Source organism: Mauremys reevesii, linkage group 3 (genome assembly GCF_016161935.1).
Source record: "Mauremys reevesii isolate NIE-2019 linkage group 3, ASM1616193v1, whole genome shotgun sequence".
NCBI lineage: Eukaryota > Metazoa > Chordata > Testudines > Geoemydidae > Mauremys > Mauremys reevesii.
Window position 1 is genome coordinate 66602534 of NC_052625.1, and position 17887 is coordinate 66620420.

Below are 17887 nucleotides of genomic sequence, written 5' to 3' on the forward strand. Positions count from 1 at the left end.
AACATTTATTCTTTATTGTATTGCTCAGAGTATCTATGCAATTTATGTATGTAGTGTAGTTAAGGATCCACATTTCCCAAAACATCACATTGCAGCACAGTCTCTTTACACACTGTGAGTAATCAGTGCCTTCTTTAAAAGGTGACAATCAGTTGCAAGTTTAGGCATTTCTGGTAGTAAATGAAGGAAAAAGCTAAGTTATCAATACATATTTTTTCACACTCAAAAATACAGTTTACAGAGGACCGCCAATGAAGTCAAGCAACTACTTTGATGATACTCTATCTGTAAATGTAGACTGCAGTAAAAAAAAAAAAAAAAAAGCCAAATAAGCACAAAAATATATATTTTAACTTTTAAAATAATTTAAACACAGTAATATTTTGCTTGTGTTACCTGTGTTTACAACATATTGTCTATGATCTGATCTATAGATATAGGGCCAGATCCTTAGCACCTGAGGCTCTGACCCATATTTAAACTGAATCACCCCAATTTGTTCATATTTGAACACAGAGCAATTGTTTAACACTGAAGAACTAGTTACAGTGCAGCTAAAAGAAGTAGTACTAATTTAAACAATTTAAGATTCTAGAAAGAATCTTAGATGTAACACAATGTTGAAATAGTTAATATTTATTCTTCACCTCATAAGTCTCGTTGATGCTTACAGATTGATTACTCAAAAGCCACTGATGGTCAGTTAAGCTAATGGTCACAAGTAGTATTATTATCCCCAAACAACATTTCTTAATTTTTTGATAACTAATACTGGTATCTGAAAGATATTTGTATGATTGCTGAAAACTTTTATTAAAATGTATCCTCCTGCTACGAGATATTTACCATACTAAAAAAAAACCCCCAAAACAAAAAAACATGAAAAACATAAAAAAATATTTTTAAAGATTTTTAGAAAACCCAAACAACTGCAAATACAGCTGATCTTTTAATATATATATTCTTCAGTTTTTTTTTTTTTTTAAATGTATCATTTACAAAGAGGCAAAAAAGTACAACAGTCCTAGGATTTATTTTTGTCCATTACATTGAGCACTTCATCCAGAAGTGAGGGTCCCAGGTCAAGCTGCAATGAAAGAAGCGAGCCTGCAAGATCTGGCAGGGATTCTTCTGACTTAGTCTCTGCCTTGGTTAGTTCACATGAGAGATGACTGTCTTCAAGGAAGTCAACTGTTTGCCAATCAGTGCACTGTTCAGAAAGGCTGGATGAATGACTCTCTCTGCCATTAGTATAATGCGATCCAGAACCATTTGGCTCCCATAGGATGTCATCTTTGTACATTTCCCCATTCTCCAACTGTTTGCTTTTCTCCTGCAATTTTTCTTCCATTACTGGCTCACAACTAAGCCTTGGATTCTTTGATGGCCCAAAGGAGTCCCGCTTCGAATTAAATGTCACTGGTGACAATAAGGGCAACACAAGAGCTTGAGAACCACCAATGGCAGGAAGTGAGATGGCATTTTTGAGCACGGGTGAAGGAGTTTCTGTAAACATGGAGTCACAGGTGCTGTTTGCCCTTAAGAACTCATTATGTCCACCAAACTGACCAACTCTTGGTGTTCCCTCATTCCCAGGTAACAGCTCATAATTTCCTTGCAGAAATGAAATGTCCCCAAAAACATCATGTTGTCCCTCTTTCCCAATGTGTATGGTGTGGCGAAAGTCTCCGAGTGGTGGACTGATCATATCAGGAGACAAAATATCCCTTAATTTGAATTTCTTCCCTTTCTTAGTATTGGCAGCTTTCAGGTAGATGGGTGTCTTAGCTGGCATTTTGTTTGCAGATTTTGAGGTGGTTTGTTTTATAAGGGATGAAAAAAACCCAAAAACCACTTAGAAGAATTAGCGATTCTTCTCCAGCAGACTTTCAATGTTATCGTTGTCCCATTATTGACTTGGATGCTTCTCACACACGGGGTCCATTTCTTCTGGGAAAGAGAATCTGGGAATTAAGAGAGCTGAAGAACCCCAACGTAGAGCCTTCCAAGTTTAAGCATACAACCGTCCTTCAGGTGAGGAGTTAGTGACCAAGTACTCTATTACTTCCAAAACCTGAGAGAACCTGTATGGGAAACAAAGCAGGTTATTAGCTTACTCTTCATGGTTCACTCAGCCTTGCTTTTACAAAAACGATTAGTAATGGTACTGACAGTTCCAGCCTACAGATTAGCTTTATGATGTTGCTTCCCTTCATTAAGCAGGATAAAAGGCTTTAGTCTAACAAGGGCTAGCTAACCTCTTCCTAACTTCATAGTTTTTTGAAGTCGGAGTTCCTTAGACACGGTTGCTGAGCACAGTTCACTTGGTAAACTCACTATCTCTGTTTCTCTCTCACTCTGTCAGTCATCTTCAATCTGTAGAGGCAGCGATGATATTCAAAGGTTTATACATTGACATTTAAAAGAAAAAAACACCTTTAAACTTTTTAAACAAAACACCTCACACTTTAACAGAGGCCTATACACATTACGATTTAGACAGGTCTGAGAAAGTTCAAAGTTAGACTTGTATAGCCAAGATTTTCAAAAAATGGTGTCAAAGGCACCACTGTAAGCTCTCTAGTGTAGCCGCTCTAAGTCAATGGGAGAGAGGTCTCCTGTCGGCAACTCCAGCCCCAGCAAGTGGCGGTAGCTATGTTGGCGTGAGAAACTCTCCCACCGACATAGCGTTGTCTATACCAACACTTACGTCGGCATAAGTTACGTTGCTCAGGAGGGTGGCTAATTCACACCCATGAGTGACATAACTATGACAACTTAAGATGTAGTGTAGCCATGGAGCCTAGATTTAGGTTCCTAGCCCCATACTGAAGCATCTAAATAAGATACCTGATTTTCAAGAGCGTTAGGCACCCATCACCTCTCACTGCCTCCCACCCCCTCCCCCACCCCAAAGAAAAGGAAAGAGTCAGATCATTTATTTAGAAGCCTAAGTGTAGGCCCTCTTTTGCTTCCCCAAAAGGTCAAAATGTTAGCAAGTTATGCACAACTGAAAAGATCTTAGAATGGAAACTCCCACCTCAGCCTTAACTACAGTTGTCATTAGCACTTCAATTATAATTAAGTTCAAAAAATTGCACATTTGAAACAAAATCACAGCACATAAGGAAGTGCAGAAAGTGTTTAAAAACATATCCCAGGTTAAAGTCTACTGAAGCCAATAGAATTAGGCTACAGGTTCTAACAGCAACATTAATTCAGCCTGGCTGCATACTATCTGCGGTCCATTAGATTTATTTACTAAAATGAGCATTAGAAATAAAGCTATACGGTTAAGAACAGAAAACATCATTTATGTGCAAGGTGGTCAAGTTCACTTTAATATTTTTTATTTCTTGGCTTTCTGGGTGTGATTTTAAAGCCAGTCCTCCAGTTTTTACAGGCAAAATTTTACATCCACAATTAGCTGCGCCTAGTATTTATTCAGGAAGGAGCAAAATTGTGGGAGTAATTCACTGTTGGTGCCAAACACGACAAGCAAGACTGGCCCAGCGTGAAAGTCAGCCCTCAGCAAGATTTACCTTTTTGACTTATTGCGATTCAGTTTCCTAGTGTGCACTTTTAGGAACTAAGTGCCTAGTTAAAAACTCTTAGCCAGTGACTTCTAACATGCACTGGAAAAGTGACCTTCATATCCCTCCCTTGGCTTCCCTTTCTCCATCATATAAAATGTCAGCTACGTGTCCTCCCTTCCAAAGAACTTTATGACCCTTCCTCACCCAACCTCATCTCTCATTCAGGATGACTGGCCCATGATGCCAGCCTCTGCAGCCCTGCTGTAAGAAGACTAAGGGAGCGGATCTGTGATAGCAGAGCTGCAGAGAACTCCTGGAGCTGCTGCAGGGCCCGGGACAATGCATCCCTGCAGGCAGAGGCGAAGTAGGGGTTTGTGGGTCCCTAGGCCAGAGCAAGTGGGGCCCCTTCCCTACCCCTTCCACCTGCATTCCCCCCGGCGCTCCTGCAGGGGAGGAGTGGGGTTGGGTTACAGGGGCTTCCCCCACTTCCTGGCAGGAGCGCCGGGCGGACAGAGCAGGACAAGCCAAAGCGGGGGCACCCATTTTGCTGGTGCTCTTGGGCACGGGCCCCATTGGCCCATGGCTAATCCGCCACTGCCTGCAGACACAAGGTAGGGGTGAGGGAAAGGAAGACCTCCCCAGTACTAGTGAGGCAGACCAGAGACCCCTGGCCAGGGCTGTGAGGAGGAGAACAACAGTAACGATCCTCCCTCCAGCCATGGTGGAGACCACCGAGTGCAGTGGCTGAATGGCTCAGTCCACAGGCAGGAACTGTTCAGGAACACCCCATGGCCACACGCTCATCCTCCCTTCTGGCAGTCCTGACCTGGGGCGGGGTGGATGTCTCTGCTTTGCCAGGCCATGACCACATACTGTCCTGCACCTTGTGCCTCAGTGTCTTGGGCCCCTGCTGTTGGCGCTAGTAGCCCTCTGCAGCCCCGCTGTTGGCATTGCTCTATCCATACTCCCCCCCGCCCCCCAATTTACAGCAACTGTAAAAATAAAAATAGTTAAAAAAAATTCTTAACGGTGAAAAATGCAATATTAATAGTTGAGATAGAAGTCCCGGATTCTGCCAAAGCTATACATAGCACCATATGGTCCTGGTCCAACACTAAGGCACAATAAATAGGTAAAATAAATAGATAAAAAGGGCACAAATAAACTTAATAAAAAAAGGTGAAAAGGATCGCCTTCAAATTAAAAATAAAACAACAACAAAAATCCCTCCCCGGCATACTTTGAAATAGAGACGAGGCCTGAGACATTTCAGCCTCAATGACCCATTTTCAGTATTTGATTCAGTTATAACCCTGTTTTCACACAAGCAGTTTTACCTTCTATTCTTTGCTACCAAGCAAAGATTTATAATGCTGTCTCAGACTCCTTTCAGCAGTCTCATCAACCCAGTACACAGTCAGCATAAGCCTCCCTCATGCAGCCTAAAATTTTCAATGGATGCCTCAGTTTATACCCCAGCCAGCACTTCACAAACAGTTACAAGCTAGTTTTTGAGGACTAGGGCTACTAGGCAGAGGTAAATACATAAGGTAAAGGCAGATTCCCATCTCCACCCCCAGCAAGGCCAGAGGAATTTCTCGGTGACATGGGATTTCTATTAGAGCAGTGGTTTTCAACCTGGGGCCCACAGACTATATCTAAGATTTCCAAAGGGGTCCGCAAATGAAAAAAAACTTTGAAAACCACTGTATTAGTGATCTCTTTTGGGGGCTCCATCTTTCAAATTTATGTCTGGTTAATAGGTGTTACCGCTGTTCTACATACAAAGTTGCACCAGTTTAACAAGATCGGCACATCACCACACCTTTAGTTCCAACAGTGCAACTTTTGGGTTCAGACCAAGCCTTAAATCTGAAGTCTCACCACCAAACTGCTGGGAGGAAGGAGATGCCTCCTGCAAGGGAGAGGGTCTCCAGTATTTTGCCCCTACCCTTGGAGCCTTCTCTCCTCTGATTAACTCCAGTGCATACCTCTGTTATTGCTCAGAGCTTTCCCAAGCAGAAGCAATATACATTTGACATCTTCAGTTTCACTGCTGCTCACAGGGTTCTGAACAGCAGCAGTCAAAAGTGACCAGAACCATGTTAACTTCAATCTGATGCTGCTTGGCAAAGCTAAAAGCAACGAATCGGTGCATCTGCCAACTCAACAAAATGACACTGCATTGAGCCTGCATCAGTTTACATTTCGGAGGTGCTCTTAATTTACATAGGAGTTAGAAACATACAAAATAATCTTCAACTCTGCAGAATTTAACAGGACAATCACTGTACTTGCCTTGTAGATTTGTCACTTAGTCACCAGATGAATGTATTTTTCAAGCCCTGACAAGACACTCTGTCCTGAATTTAAAAAACAAGGAGATGCATTAGGTACTAGACTGGTATTCAGATATTCTCCTGTTTGTCAACACTAACAAGAATATGCATTGATAGGATCCTCAATTAGCACAATGGCAAACTCCCTTGAAAAGCTAGATCCTCAAAATACATAAAGAATATATTTTATGCTGCTTACAAAGCCAAAGGCCAATAGAGTAATCATGTAAGACAGAAAGGGGTTCTACAGAAAATGCAAACCAGATCAGAGGCTCTGGTGCAGCTACAACCCACGGCTGGCCAATCATGGCTGAAGTCAGGGCAAACTAGTCAGTACAGTGTAGACAAGCCCTTAGTTACTTAATTAAGAACTTACCATCTCTTATCTTTGAAATCCCATCTAGATTTCTGTATCTGTAGCAGGCAGCAGGCCCTGGAAAATATGAGAGAAGGACATATATGTCTGTTTCCTGGAAAAGACCCCTTAACTTCTGTGTTTATATAGCCCCAAATCCCTTCTGAGTAGCTCCAACCAAATCAGTTGGTACTGTTTAGCTCTTTTGTTGCTCCCTGCTAAAGAGTTTGCATCCTTTTGATTCAGGCCACAGATTTAATTACTCCATTAAAGATTCAGGCCAATTCACACACCAGTTCAGTTCAAGTGATTTACCCTAACTCTGCTCAACCCAGCCCTTTTAAATTAAATTTACCCATTCTATCCCAGTTTAACTCAAAAGAAACTGTAAACAAAAAAAAAGAAAAACAAACCACATAAATACATGAGAAAAAAATCACACCTCCTGCTCCCCACTGGACATATATTTGTCATTAACAGGGAATGCATGGAAAGCTTCAAATATTTGATGTCACAGTGAGCTGAAGGGAGTATAACAGGAACTGGTTCATTTTCAGGAATACTTTCCTCTCCACTTCCCTTCCCAAAGGTGTGAAACACTTCTTATATGGATTCTGTCCCTAAATGTTTTCATTTCCTCTAGTTAGATTCCCTCAATTTAATGAAATGTTAGATGAAAAGTATGCCAGCAATGTTTAGACAGGTGGTGAAGATAGCTGAACTGCAAGGATAGGCTAGAAAAGATGGAACTTCGAGCCCCTGACTCTAGATATCTTCCATTCCTCCTATGTCTACTCTCCCCACAGAGTCCCCTCTTATGTTGAAGACGAAAATAAATATCAAACTTTTGGAAAAATCATTCAGCTATTTGCATCTTTAACTCTTGCAGCCTTTCCCCCGTGGAAAACCCCCTCACACAAATCAAACCCCACTGGATAAAAAGCACCTTAGTTGCTTCTACTAAAATGCACAACAATGAGATAAAGTTGCCATTATAATGGTCACACTAAAATTTGAGTTACCCACCCCACTGAAATGGATGGGGTAATTCACACATCTAGGAGCTATTATTTTAGTCTTTCAATCAGCAATCTTAAAACAGCCTTGCACTTACTAACACTTGAAAGGATATCTCTGAAATCAGAAGGGTGTAGCACAATGCCTGTTCCCACCTCTCTGGCCACTGGTTTGAACTCTACTGGCCTGCTCTCAGGGTGACCAACCGTCAGCCCCACCCCATACATTCCTTTGCAAATCTGAAAGTCCCCTTCCTGTTTGCTTGGTGATGCATGCAGTGGTCTCGGCACATCTTTCCAGGTGGCCAGGCCTGCTCCATACAATCCCCCGCTTGGAGCAATGCTGAGCTGCTAGACCTCATCGGCATTTGGGAAGCGGGGGCAGTGCAGTCACAGCTGCACTCCAGCCATAGGAATTATGATACCTACGGACAGATTTCTAGATGCATGATAGGAAAGGGCCACGACCTGGACACACTACAGGGCAGGGTCAAAGTGAAGGAGCTGCGGAATGCCTACCACACGGCGTGGGAAGCAAACCGCCGCTCTGGTACTGCGCTCACGAGCTGCTGGTTCTACAAAGAGCTGGACGTGATACTCGGTGGTAACCCCACCTCCACTGCAAAGTCCCCTGTGGATACTTCATTGGCTCACGTTCCAGTCGAGAGTGGACCGAGCCAGGAGGAGGGGGATGAAGAGAGGGAGGGGGAAACCAGAGGCAGAGGATGACTCAGAGGCCAGAGATGCATGCAGTCAAGAGCTCTTTTCTACCCCGGAGGAGCCTAGCCAGTCACAGCAGTCGGTTCTTGGCAAAGCGCAAACAGGAGAGAAGGCCCCTGATAAGTGGATCTGATTTTGGGAATTGCTGAAGTGAGTTGTTGGGGGCAGGAGGGTTGCAGAAAGCAGGCTTGTCTCCCACTTCATGCCTAGTTTGAGCTGCGGGACAGGCTGTTGATACACTCCCTTGCTTCACGGGAATCTCCCTCAGAGATCTCCAGGAAACTCTTGTGGAGACACTGGGCAATCCGCTCCCACAGGTTCCCCGGCCCCATTAACAGTAACGGTAACTTTCCTGCGCCACTGTGTGTGGGAGGGTGGAACCATTGCTGCACACAGGCGAGCCACATAGGGGCCAGGGTGGAAGCCGCAGGCTTGGAGAAGACCCTCCTTTGATTCCCTGCTCACCCTCAGCAGCGAGGTATCTTCCATAATGACCACCTCCTGTGGAAAGTGTGGGGACAGGAATGATTATCAGCACCCCCCTACAGTGCTGGCTCTCCCCAAGTGCCCAAGAGCCACATGCTCAGTGTACAGCAGGGTCCATGAACAGTGATTTACCCTGCCCCTGTGGCTACTCACCATTTTGGGGGTCTTGTAACTTATGTGTGCTTGCTTGGGGTCAGCCAGTTAGTGACAGGTGTGTGAATACTGGCTGTGTTTTAAAGCACTGAAACCAGTGTTGTTTGTGTTGCAAACAATACTGCTTCTGTAAAATGTTGCATTTAAACTTCACAGGAAGTGAAGTGGCGGGACAGCAAGAAGAGGGAACGAAAGGAGAATGCGGCACACCAGAAAGAAGCCACGGAGCGGCTCTTAACAGTTATGGAGCGCCAGACACGCTCCAGGCGATATTAGCTCTTCAAACCGAGCAGCTCCGCGCCCGTTTCCCCCCTGCAGCTGCTGTGGCAAAACTCTTTCCCATGTGCCCCCTCCACACCACCAACACACTCTTATCAACCTCCTGGCTCCACTCTCTACCTGCAGCATTCCACTCCTCCCTCCTCACAGTCCAGCAGTGTGGACTCCCACTACCCACTGCACTCAACACCCATCCCTCTGCAGTTTGGCCCTCCTGAAGTACAGCACCCGCTGTATCGTACTCTGAAAGAGAAGGTGGATATAATCCCTGGACATACACAAATCTGTAGCCGTCCCAGGACGTCTCCTCCTCTTGAGACCTTCCATTCCCCCCACCCCCCTCCCTGCTGATGAATTTTTTCGTTTGACTCTCTCCTCTGGTTGTCTTTCAATAAAAGAATTGTGTTTGTTTGAAAGCAGTCTTTATTCTATTAAGTGAAAGCAAAAAGAGCACTGCAAAGCAACATACAATTAGGTTAAGGCCCCTTCTTGCACCATGTGCACCAATCACCTCCAAGCATTACAAGCACTGCAATCCCGAGCATAGCAACAAATATTAGTGGCTCTCAGCTTCAAATTGCTGCCTCAAAGCATCCCTGATCCTTATGGCCCCACGCTGTGCCCTGCTAATAGCCCTGGTCTCCGGCTGTTCAAACTCAGCCTCCAGGCACCGAGCTTCTGCGGTCCAGCCCTGAATGAAGCTTTCACTCTTCCTTTCATAAATATTATGGCGCGTACAGCATACAGCTATAAGCATAGGAATATTGTCATTGGTCATGTCCAGCTTCCCATACAGGCATCGCCAGCAGGCTTTTAAACGGTCAAATGCACACTCTACAGTCATTCTGCCCTTGCTCAGCCTGTTGTTGAACCGCCTTTGCTGTTGTCAAGTTGCCCAGTGTATGGCTTCATAAGCCACGGCATTAAGGGGTAGGCAGGGTCTCCCAGGATCACAATAGGCATTTCGACTTCCCCTACGGTGATCTTCGGGTTTGGGAAGAAGCTTCTTGAACAGGCTAGTGTTCCAAAAGATGTGTGCGTCATGCACCTTTCTGGACCAGCCTGCGTTCATGTTTGTGAAATGCCTACAGTGATCCACAAGCACCTGGAGAACCATTGAGAAATACCCCTTGTGATTAATGTACTCGGTGGCTAGGTGGTCTGGTGCCAGAATTGGAATGTGCCTGTCATCTATCACCCCTCCGCAGTTAGGTAAGCCCATCTGTGCAAAGCCATCCACAATCTCACACATGTTGCCCACAGTCATGGTCTTTCAAAGCAGGATGCGATTAATGATCCTGAACGCTTCCGTCAACATGACTCCAACGGTTGACTTTCCCACTCCAAACTGGTTAGCGGCCAATCAGTAGCAGTCTGGAGTAGCCAGCTTCCACAGTGCAATTGCCATGCGCTTTTCCAATGACAGGGCAGCTCTCATTCTCATGTCCTTGCGCTGCAGGGCTGGGGTGAGCTCATCACACAGTCCCATGAATGTGGCTTTCCTCATCCGAAAGTTCTGCAGCCACTGCTCATCATCCCAGACGTGCATCACAATGTGATCCCACCACTCAGTGCTTGTTTCCCTGAGCCCAAAGGCGGCGTTCCACTGTGGTCAGCACCTCTGTGAATGCCACAAGTGTTCTCGTGTCATATCTACTACGTGTGGCAAGATCAATGACGCACTCCTCTTGCCTTTGTAGTTTAAGGAATAAATACACTGCCACTCGTGACGTGTTGGTCAGTGCAAACAGCATATTGGTCAACAGCTCGGGATCTATTCCTGCAGCCAGAAAGAGGCAGGGCAGGGTGCAAAGTACACAAACCGTTGAAAGATGGTGTCAAATGCGGACAGAAGCACAGGGATTGCTGGGATGTGAAGCAATGCATCACGGGGCATTAGGACGGGACCCAGGATGTCCTGAAACCCCTTCCACCTTCCCACAAGTCTTAGCAGCAAAAGAGAAAGAGGTGCTCTGTGGGATAGCTGCCCAGAGTGCACGGCTCCAAATAGCGCCGCAAGTGTCAACACGCTATTGTGCGGGCAGCTGTCCGTGTGAACACACAACAGCGGTTTTCCTTCGGCGCTCTCTGAGCGGCGCTCTAACTTTTCCAGTGTAGACGTGCCCTAAGTGACTACACAACAGAGGGGATGTACTGCTTTAACCCTAAGTGACTACACAAGGTGCAAGGTAGCAAAGAATTAGGCTTTTGTCTCTTTAAGAAATATTTACCAAAAAGAAGTCCTACTGTTGCTGACACTCCTTGAGCTCCAGCACTGTTAGGTGTTGTCTAGAAACAGAAGTTGCATGGGTTTAACTAAAGGTGTGATGTTACACCAATTTAGTTAAACCAATGCTGTTTTGTGGGGGGACACGCCGCATCAGTTTAAATCTGGCCTCCCTTGGTTTAGGCTTGCCTCACAAAGTTTCATCAAGCAACTCTGTGGAACATTACACCTTTAATTAAACCGGTGCAACTTTGTGTACAAATGAGGCCTTAGTACCTTAGAGTAGCTCTAACATAGGTGCTGTGGCAGCCATTTTCAGCACTGTGTTGATTAGACTTGCTGTGATACTGAAAATGGCGGCTGGAGCCAGAGAGCTATCTGTGCTTGGGCCTCTGAAAGTCGCTCTCACTGAGGAATTGAAGGATCAGCAACAGTGACAATTAAAAATAAATCCTTAGTTTAGATCAGTGTTTCTTAACTGGTGGGTCAGGACCTCTGGGGAACATGAATGGCTGTCCTGGTGGTCATGAGGTGTTGAAAATTTTATTCCAGTCTAAAGCAAAGAAAAAAATCTTGCTCCCTGCACACCGTTACCTATCAAGCGCCAGTATTCTCTATCACTCTCTCAAAACACTTGCACAGATCAATGACATTTTTTACTCTTACTTTTATAGTAAATGTAAGGGGAACAAGTCTTTCTTTTTTAAAGCTTCAAATAAGTGATTAGCAACCTGAAAAGACTTAGAAACACGGGCGTTGATAAAGTTTTAAGGCCCAAATACACACTTTGTATAGGTATAAGTGACAAAACAAAGTGAAAGCCAATGGAAAACAAGACAATTTGTACGGACCCTATTCATGGGTAAGAGTGAACCTCCTCTTTGTGTTGTAGGTCTTCCCTTCCCCAAAAACTAAAGTAGAAAAGATAAATCACCATGGGTGGGAAGGTGGTGAAGTCTTGCACTGAATAAAAAACTCTGCTCTCACGCAGACTTCAATGAGTAGGTCTACACAGCAATTGGGAGGTGTGATTCCCAGCATGGGTAGACAGACTCATGCTAGCTCTAACTAGTTTAATTAGTTTAATTGAACTAACACACTAAAAACAGCAGTGTGGACATTGCGGCACTTGCTTGCACTCGACAGCTCTCGCTAGCCGACTAAGTCCAACCCCCTGGGTTCGAGTTCAGGTGGTTAGTCCGAGCTCTCACTAATGTTGCACCGTCCACATTGCTATTTTTAGCATGAGTTTGTTTACCTGTGCTGAGAATCACAGCTCCCAGCTGCAGTGTAGACAAGCCCGATAAGGTTTTTGAGCAAAACCAAGCTCTTTTACTTGAGTTCTGCACCGTTTCCCCAAATATGACATTATAAATCATCCATGTATAATTCAATACAGGTTGTTAAAGAATTTAAATTATTCTTCATTTTTGTTTTAGATCATCATATGGAAGAGAACCCAACAGAATGAAAACAAAGTGTTAAAAAATGGGCCCAATCTTGCGTTCCCAACGCATGATTTCAATGAGAGTTACATGTGCAAGCAACACCAGACTGGGGTTACTGCATGTTGGGTGGTCCATTTCTCATACAAGTGAAAGACACATGTCAGACACTGCCTTTCTAGCTGGGGCATGTCATTGTCACCTATCACTTGCCTCTGACTTTGCTGACATGAATGCACCATGCCAGAGAGTAATGCAATTCTTGCTGCTTCCTTTTGGAATCTGTTTGCTGACAGTAAACATGACTTGGTAAAGAGTCCTCCATAGAAGTCATGTCTCATTAACTTATATGTCTGATATATAATGTACCTGGTATATCTTTTTCTGGAAAGAACCACTTAAATATTTATGCTCCGAGTACCTGGTATTGCTTTGAAAAACAGTTATGCTTCAGATACTGCTTTGCAAAAGCAGCCTAATTTCAAATAGTTAAATATGCTAGGACCTTATTCTATGTTTGGCAAGAACAATAAGATACAAAGAATGAAATACTAGAGTGTGGCAGCAGCACCATTATAATTAAGATTGGAACTAGCTCATTAACAGCTGATTTTTCTAAAGCTCTAGAATCTACAGGCTCTCGCAGACTGTCTTGGAAAATGAAGTACATTTTGAGAGTCTGATGTAGGATAAGTGGTCCAAATTGGAGGTTGTTGGAGCAACTGGTTCCTGAGATGCAGCCCCCTAAAAATCTGGTTTTTATAAAAAAGTGTATGAATTCCATGTGAGCCCAAGTACTATGGCTCTGATCATTCCCAAACTTACCACACCAGCTTGAGACTGATCTCGGCTAGTGTCCATCAACCACTGTCCCTTTGGGGGAGCAATATTTCAAAAGTTATGCAGGGTAAAAGTTACATCTCACAGTGTGGCTCCAGTCAACTTGATAAACCAGAATTTGCACATGTGCAGCATGAGTTCTGTCAAGACAGCTTTGCAGGCAGCCTGGAATTAAGGTAGCGGTCAAGGACTGAATCTAAGCAGCACCTATCCGTGAGCTTTCTAGGAGTATATTACTTTCTGCCTGCATTCTGTAGGGTCTCCTTCTGGAAGTTTTGTCCTGAGAACAAAGCTTAAACTCTGGTAAAAACTGATACTTCAAAGTGCTCCAATATCCACATGAATACCCAGATTTTACTTTTGAAGTACTGTCAAGGAAAATTGCATTAATTAACAGATGGAGGATGAAAGTCTGGTAAACAGCAGCGTAATGTAATCATGACATGCTCCTCACCCATTTCCTGAAGAATAGGATTGAATGTGATAAGAGGAAAGCAAGTAGTTGTGTCTCATCTATATTAACAGGAAAGGTCATGAGGTTGCCAAATCAGGTTATTATAAGTAACTTTTGGCTTGTTTTTGTGGCATGGGGCAGTTGTTTTCATGCAGTTGTGTGGCCTGCATTTTTCCTGCTTGCCTATGGGGAAGCTTAGAAACAAACAACAACAAAAAAAACCCACCAAACAAATAAATAAACTGCCCCCTCCCTTTTTTGAGGTTTTCACAAGTTTTTTTGGGCCAATCAGGCTTAGTTTTAGGTGGCACAGGTCCCAAAAACTCTGCAAAGGTCTCTCTCACATGGGAAGGAACATGGGGCCCCACAGAGACAGTCTTCCAATCCCACAAATTCCAGAAACTTCTTGTGAGGGCATCAGCCTCTCAGTGCTGCTTCTCTGGTCCAAGCTGCAAGAAATTCATGTGGCCAATTGGGGAAAAATACCATGGAGTGACTGAGATGGAGCCGCCCTGGATCCACCAGATACCTTCTGGCTGCAGAGTAAACTTAGGTTTTGATTTATACTGCAGCAGTCACTGTAAAAATTTCCACACGTTGCTCTGACAGAGCATTTCTAAAACTGATCTACAATACTCCTACCATATTAAATCTTGTGCCTCTTTTAAGCATAAACTGCCAAGAATAATCATGCCAAGTTGGGTAGACACAACTTGAGGAACAAATATTCCCTGTGAATTAGAACAAGACCAAAACCCATAAATTTTCATTTTTAATCCAAGGCAGAATTTGAACCTGAAGGTGAAAGACTCACACAGTAGCCCACTGTAGGTAAGCCCTCTGATATCAGATTTATTGTATTTTTTCTTTCATGTCCTCCTCCACCACACACATTCTATGATTCTTTGTTCATACAGAAAAATATACTTAGTAAAGTCAACAAAAATCTTTCCAGAGGAAACTGTCATTATATATAAACTAGATTTATTGGATAATTAATAATATACTTCACTGTGTGTGTGTCTCACACACACACACACACACACACACACACTTAATAACACCTTTCTAGATAACTTGATTGTACAAGTTTGACTGTCACAAGAATACTAATAAACTCATGGTTTCTATGTGTTACTATAAGGACTCTGGATAGTTGCTGAATTTTCTTTTCCAGAACCCAATTAAATTTTTTGAAAATACTGTGGGATTTACTTTTATGTAAACTTACTCAAAATACAAGAATACTGATCATTTGGTATTTTTGAGTAGTTTTAAATGAATTTGATTTATTTACCTTAAAAAAAAATCATTCCCCAATCTTGAGCTTTTCACCACCCACATGAGAGTGCAACATTCACCCTTCTATAGAGATGGTCTAATCCTCCCATATCACCTGTTTCCCTCAGAGTCCAATGTTGAGGACCAAACAAAGTTAAATATTTAATAAAAAAGTGAAATTATAGGCATTTCTAAATCCTGCAGCTGTACTCTCGTAGAATGCCCTTTCAAACAATTCAAAACACTCTGAATAAAGCACATTAGAAGTAAAGCTTTTATTAGCAGCACAGCAGTTAACATATATACAACATTCACTGGATTTCAAAATTAACCTTCATAAATTCACACCTCTCAAAGCTACTGTTTCAGTGAGCTTATCAACTCAGGAAGTCAGCATTTCAGTGGGTCACATCTGGAAAAATTTCTATGCGAACAGAAAGACTAAAAACCTCATTTTAAAATAAAAGCTAAACTTGCAATATACAAATATTGAGAATACCAAAAATCCAGAGAGACCCTCAATCTGCACTATACTTTGGCTCTTCCAACATGTGTACTTCAAGTGTCTTTACTTATTATTTCAGTAATACGTAAAGACTGGTGTGTTTTTATTGCTTGATTAAACCAATTTTAACACTATTCTGGTGGAATGCCCTTCATACTTGAGGATATTTACTTCTCCCATGTGGGAGAAGATATGAAAAGCTTTCTTGTGTGTTTTTTCCATGTATTGGAGCACTGCTGTTGGACTTTCCATTGTAAGTCCCGAATTTCATAATTGCTTAGCAATAATCATTTGCTCCCTGATGAAACTTGGCATACAAAAAGTCTCAGGGCACAAAAATGTTTTATCAATTTTGAAACCACCTTAGTTCATATTAAATATTGTACACTGCACAGTGCTAAAGTAACAAGTGTCTCTTAACAGGAAATACATTGTATGCTCTAGTTTCCGTAAGTATTTTGTTAGTACGTTTTACAATTAAGTGTTAGGTGTAAATAATGTTAGGGTCAGCAGCTGCTTCTCAACTACTGTGCACACAGGGACACTTTTCCAAACTCATTTTGCTAGCTTGAAAGACCAATGAAGTTCCTTTGGGGTCCTTAGGCTCATTTCTGATTTCACTCAGTTAGAAGTTAACTGTTGAAACCAATGGAATTACATCAACGTACAATTGGTGTAAGCGAAATCAAAATCACGCCTCGTTTTCCCTTCACTCCAATTAAAGCAGGCTGGACCCTTAAGATGTTGATGTATTATGTAACTCCACATCATCCAGTGCACTCTTGCAAAAGCAAAGAATAATTTTAATGTCACTGCTGCTCCTGCAAGTAGTGGGCCTGGTCCTCTTACACAATTTTAACTCTAGTGACTTGTCCTGAGCTCCTTCCTGCACACTGCACCCCCTCGCACACCCTGCTCTCCCAGCCCCAGCCCTATATTCATGGCCCTGCATGCAATTTCCCCACCCAGATGTGGTCCTTGGGCCAAAAAGTTTGCCCACCCCTGCCATAAGACATGTTTTTAATCCTTTAATCATTCTCATAGCTTTTCTCTGAACCGTTTCCAGTTTATCAGCACCCTTCTTGTATTGCGGACACCAGAACTAGACACTGTATTCAAGTACTATTTACACCAGAGTCAAATACAGAGGTAAAATAGGCTCTCTACTCCTACATAAGAGTCCCTTCTTTATGCATCCAAGGATTTCATTAGCCCTTTTGGCCACAGTGTCACACAAAGCTCATGTTCAGCTGATTATCCACCCCAACCCCCAAATCTTTTTCAGAATCCTATGCAAAATTTTAGTCTTATGCAAAACTTAAACCTATGACCTTCAAACTCTGGATCTGGTTAACACCTACACCATCACTCACATATAATACCCTCTTTAAAAATGTCTCTACTCTTCCGGTCATCAGGCACTTTCCTTTGCTCCTGCAGTTTCAAGACAGAGCTTAGCTCTAACCTCATCAGAAAACTGAGCCTTGTGTCAAACTGAATTAGTGCAAAATTCAAAACAGCAACAGTATCTGAAGTGAAAAAACAGAAGATTTGTACCAGAATTTGTTTCCACCATGAATATTATGACTAATGTTAAAGAATATCCTGTACTTTTAAATATTTTATATTTAGACAGACTTCTACTGTTTTGGGGAAAGTAGGACGTTTAGGAAGCTGTCCTTAAGACATTTCACAGTGCATAAATAACTCTGAGGAGAATAAGGTCTCTATTCAGCTACTGCACAGCAGAACTAACCAGCAACATTAGTGCAGTCCATGGTATTCCATCTTAATAATCATTCCCATAATCTATTAATATTAAGAGTTGGTAATTCAATAATTGAGTTATTTCTGCACTACAAGTCAGGATTCTAGGCAGAGCTATTCCCCACCCCACCCCTCCCCTTTAGGACATTAAAATGCCCAGTGTTTCAAAGATTTACCAGACACCAACTAACCAGGTCACTAAGAAAAATAAGGTGAGGCCAGCAGCAAAGCTGAGAGGGACAATGCCTTTGTGAGACGCTCAACTAACACTCCACTTCCTTTCCTGGCGGCGGAAATCCCAGCAACTTCTCCTTCAAGGACCTTGCTCAGAAACTCTAGCTTCAGTAGAACAGTTAAGTCCCTGATATATTTTGAAGTCATTATTTTAAAACTGAAACTTAAGACTAGGCCCCCAGGAGTTGCAGAGCCTCATTGGCAGCTAACAAAGAAAGGGGCTAGGCAACAGAACAAAGCAACCAGAGGA

At 43.0% G+C, this 17887-nt stretch overlaps 1 protein-coding gene and 1 long non-coding RNA gene across 2 annotated transcripts in view; both read right to left on the reverse strand.

Moving 5' to 3' along the window:
- Positions 1 to 985: 985 nt before the first annotated feature.
- Positions 986 to 2382, reverse strand: CDC42EP3 (CDC42 effector protein 3). Its single transcript, XM_039533043.1, has 2 exons — positions 2259 to 2382; positions 986 to 2084 (listed from the first exon to the last, which is right to left on the reverse strand). Exon 2 carries the CDS (start codon positions 1793 to 1795, stop codon positions 1025 to 1027), a length of 771 nt encoding a protein of 256 aa, XP_039388977.1. The 5' UTR covers positions 1796 to 2084; positions 2259 to 2382; the 3' UTR covers positions 986 to 1024.
- A 3450-nt stretch (positions 2383 to 5832) lies between these two features.
- The window catches only part of LOC120402416, a 54161-nt gene continuing 42106 nt past the window's right edge, over positions 5833 to 17887 (reverse strand). The window contains exons 2-3 of the long non-coding RNA XR_005597229.1: positions 6252 to 6308; positions 5833 to 5899 (exon numbers count right to left, since the gene is read on the reverse strand). This is a non-coding gene — a long non-coding RNA (uncharacterized LOC120402416). The remainder of the gene's footprint in view (positions 5900 to 6251; positions 6309 to 17887) is intronic.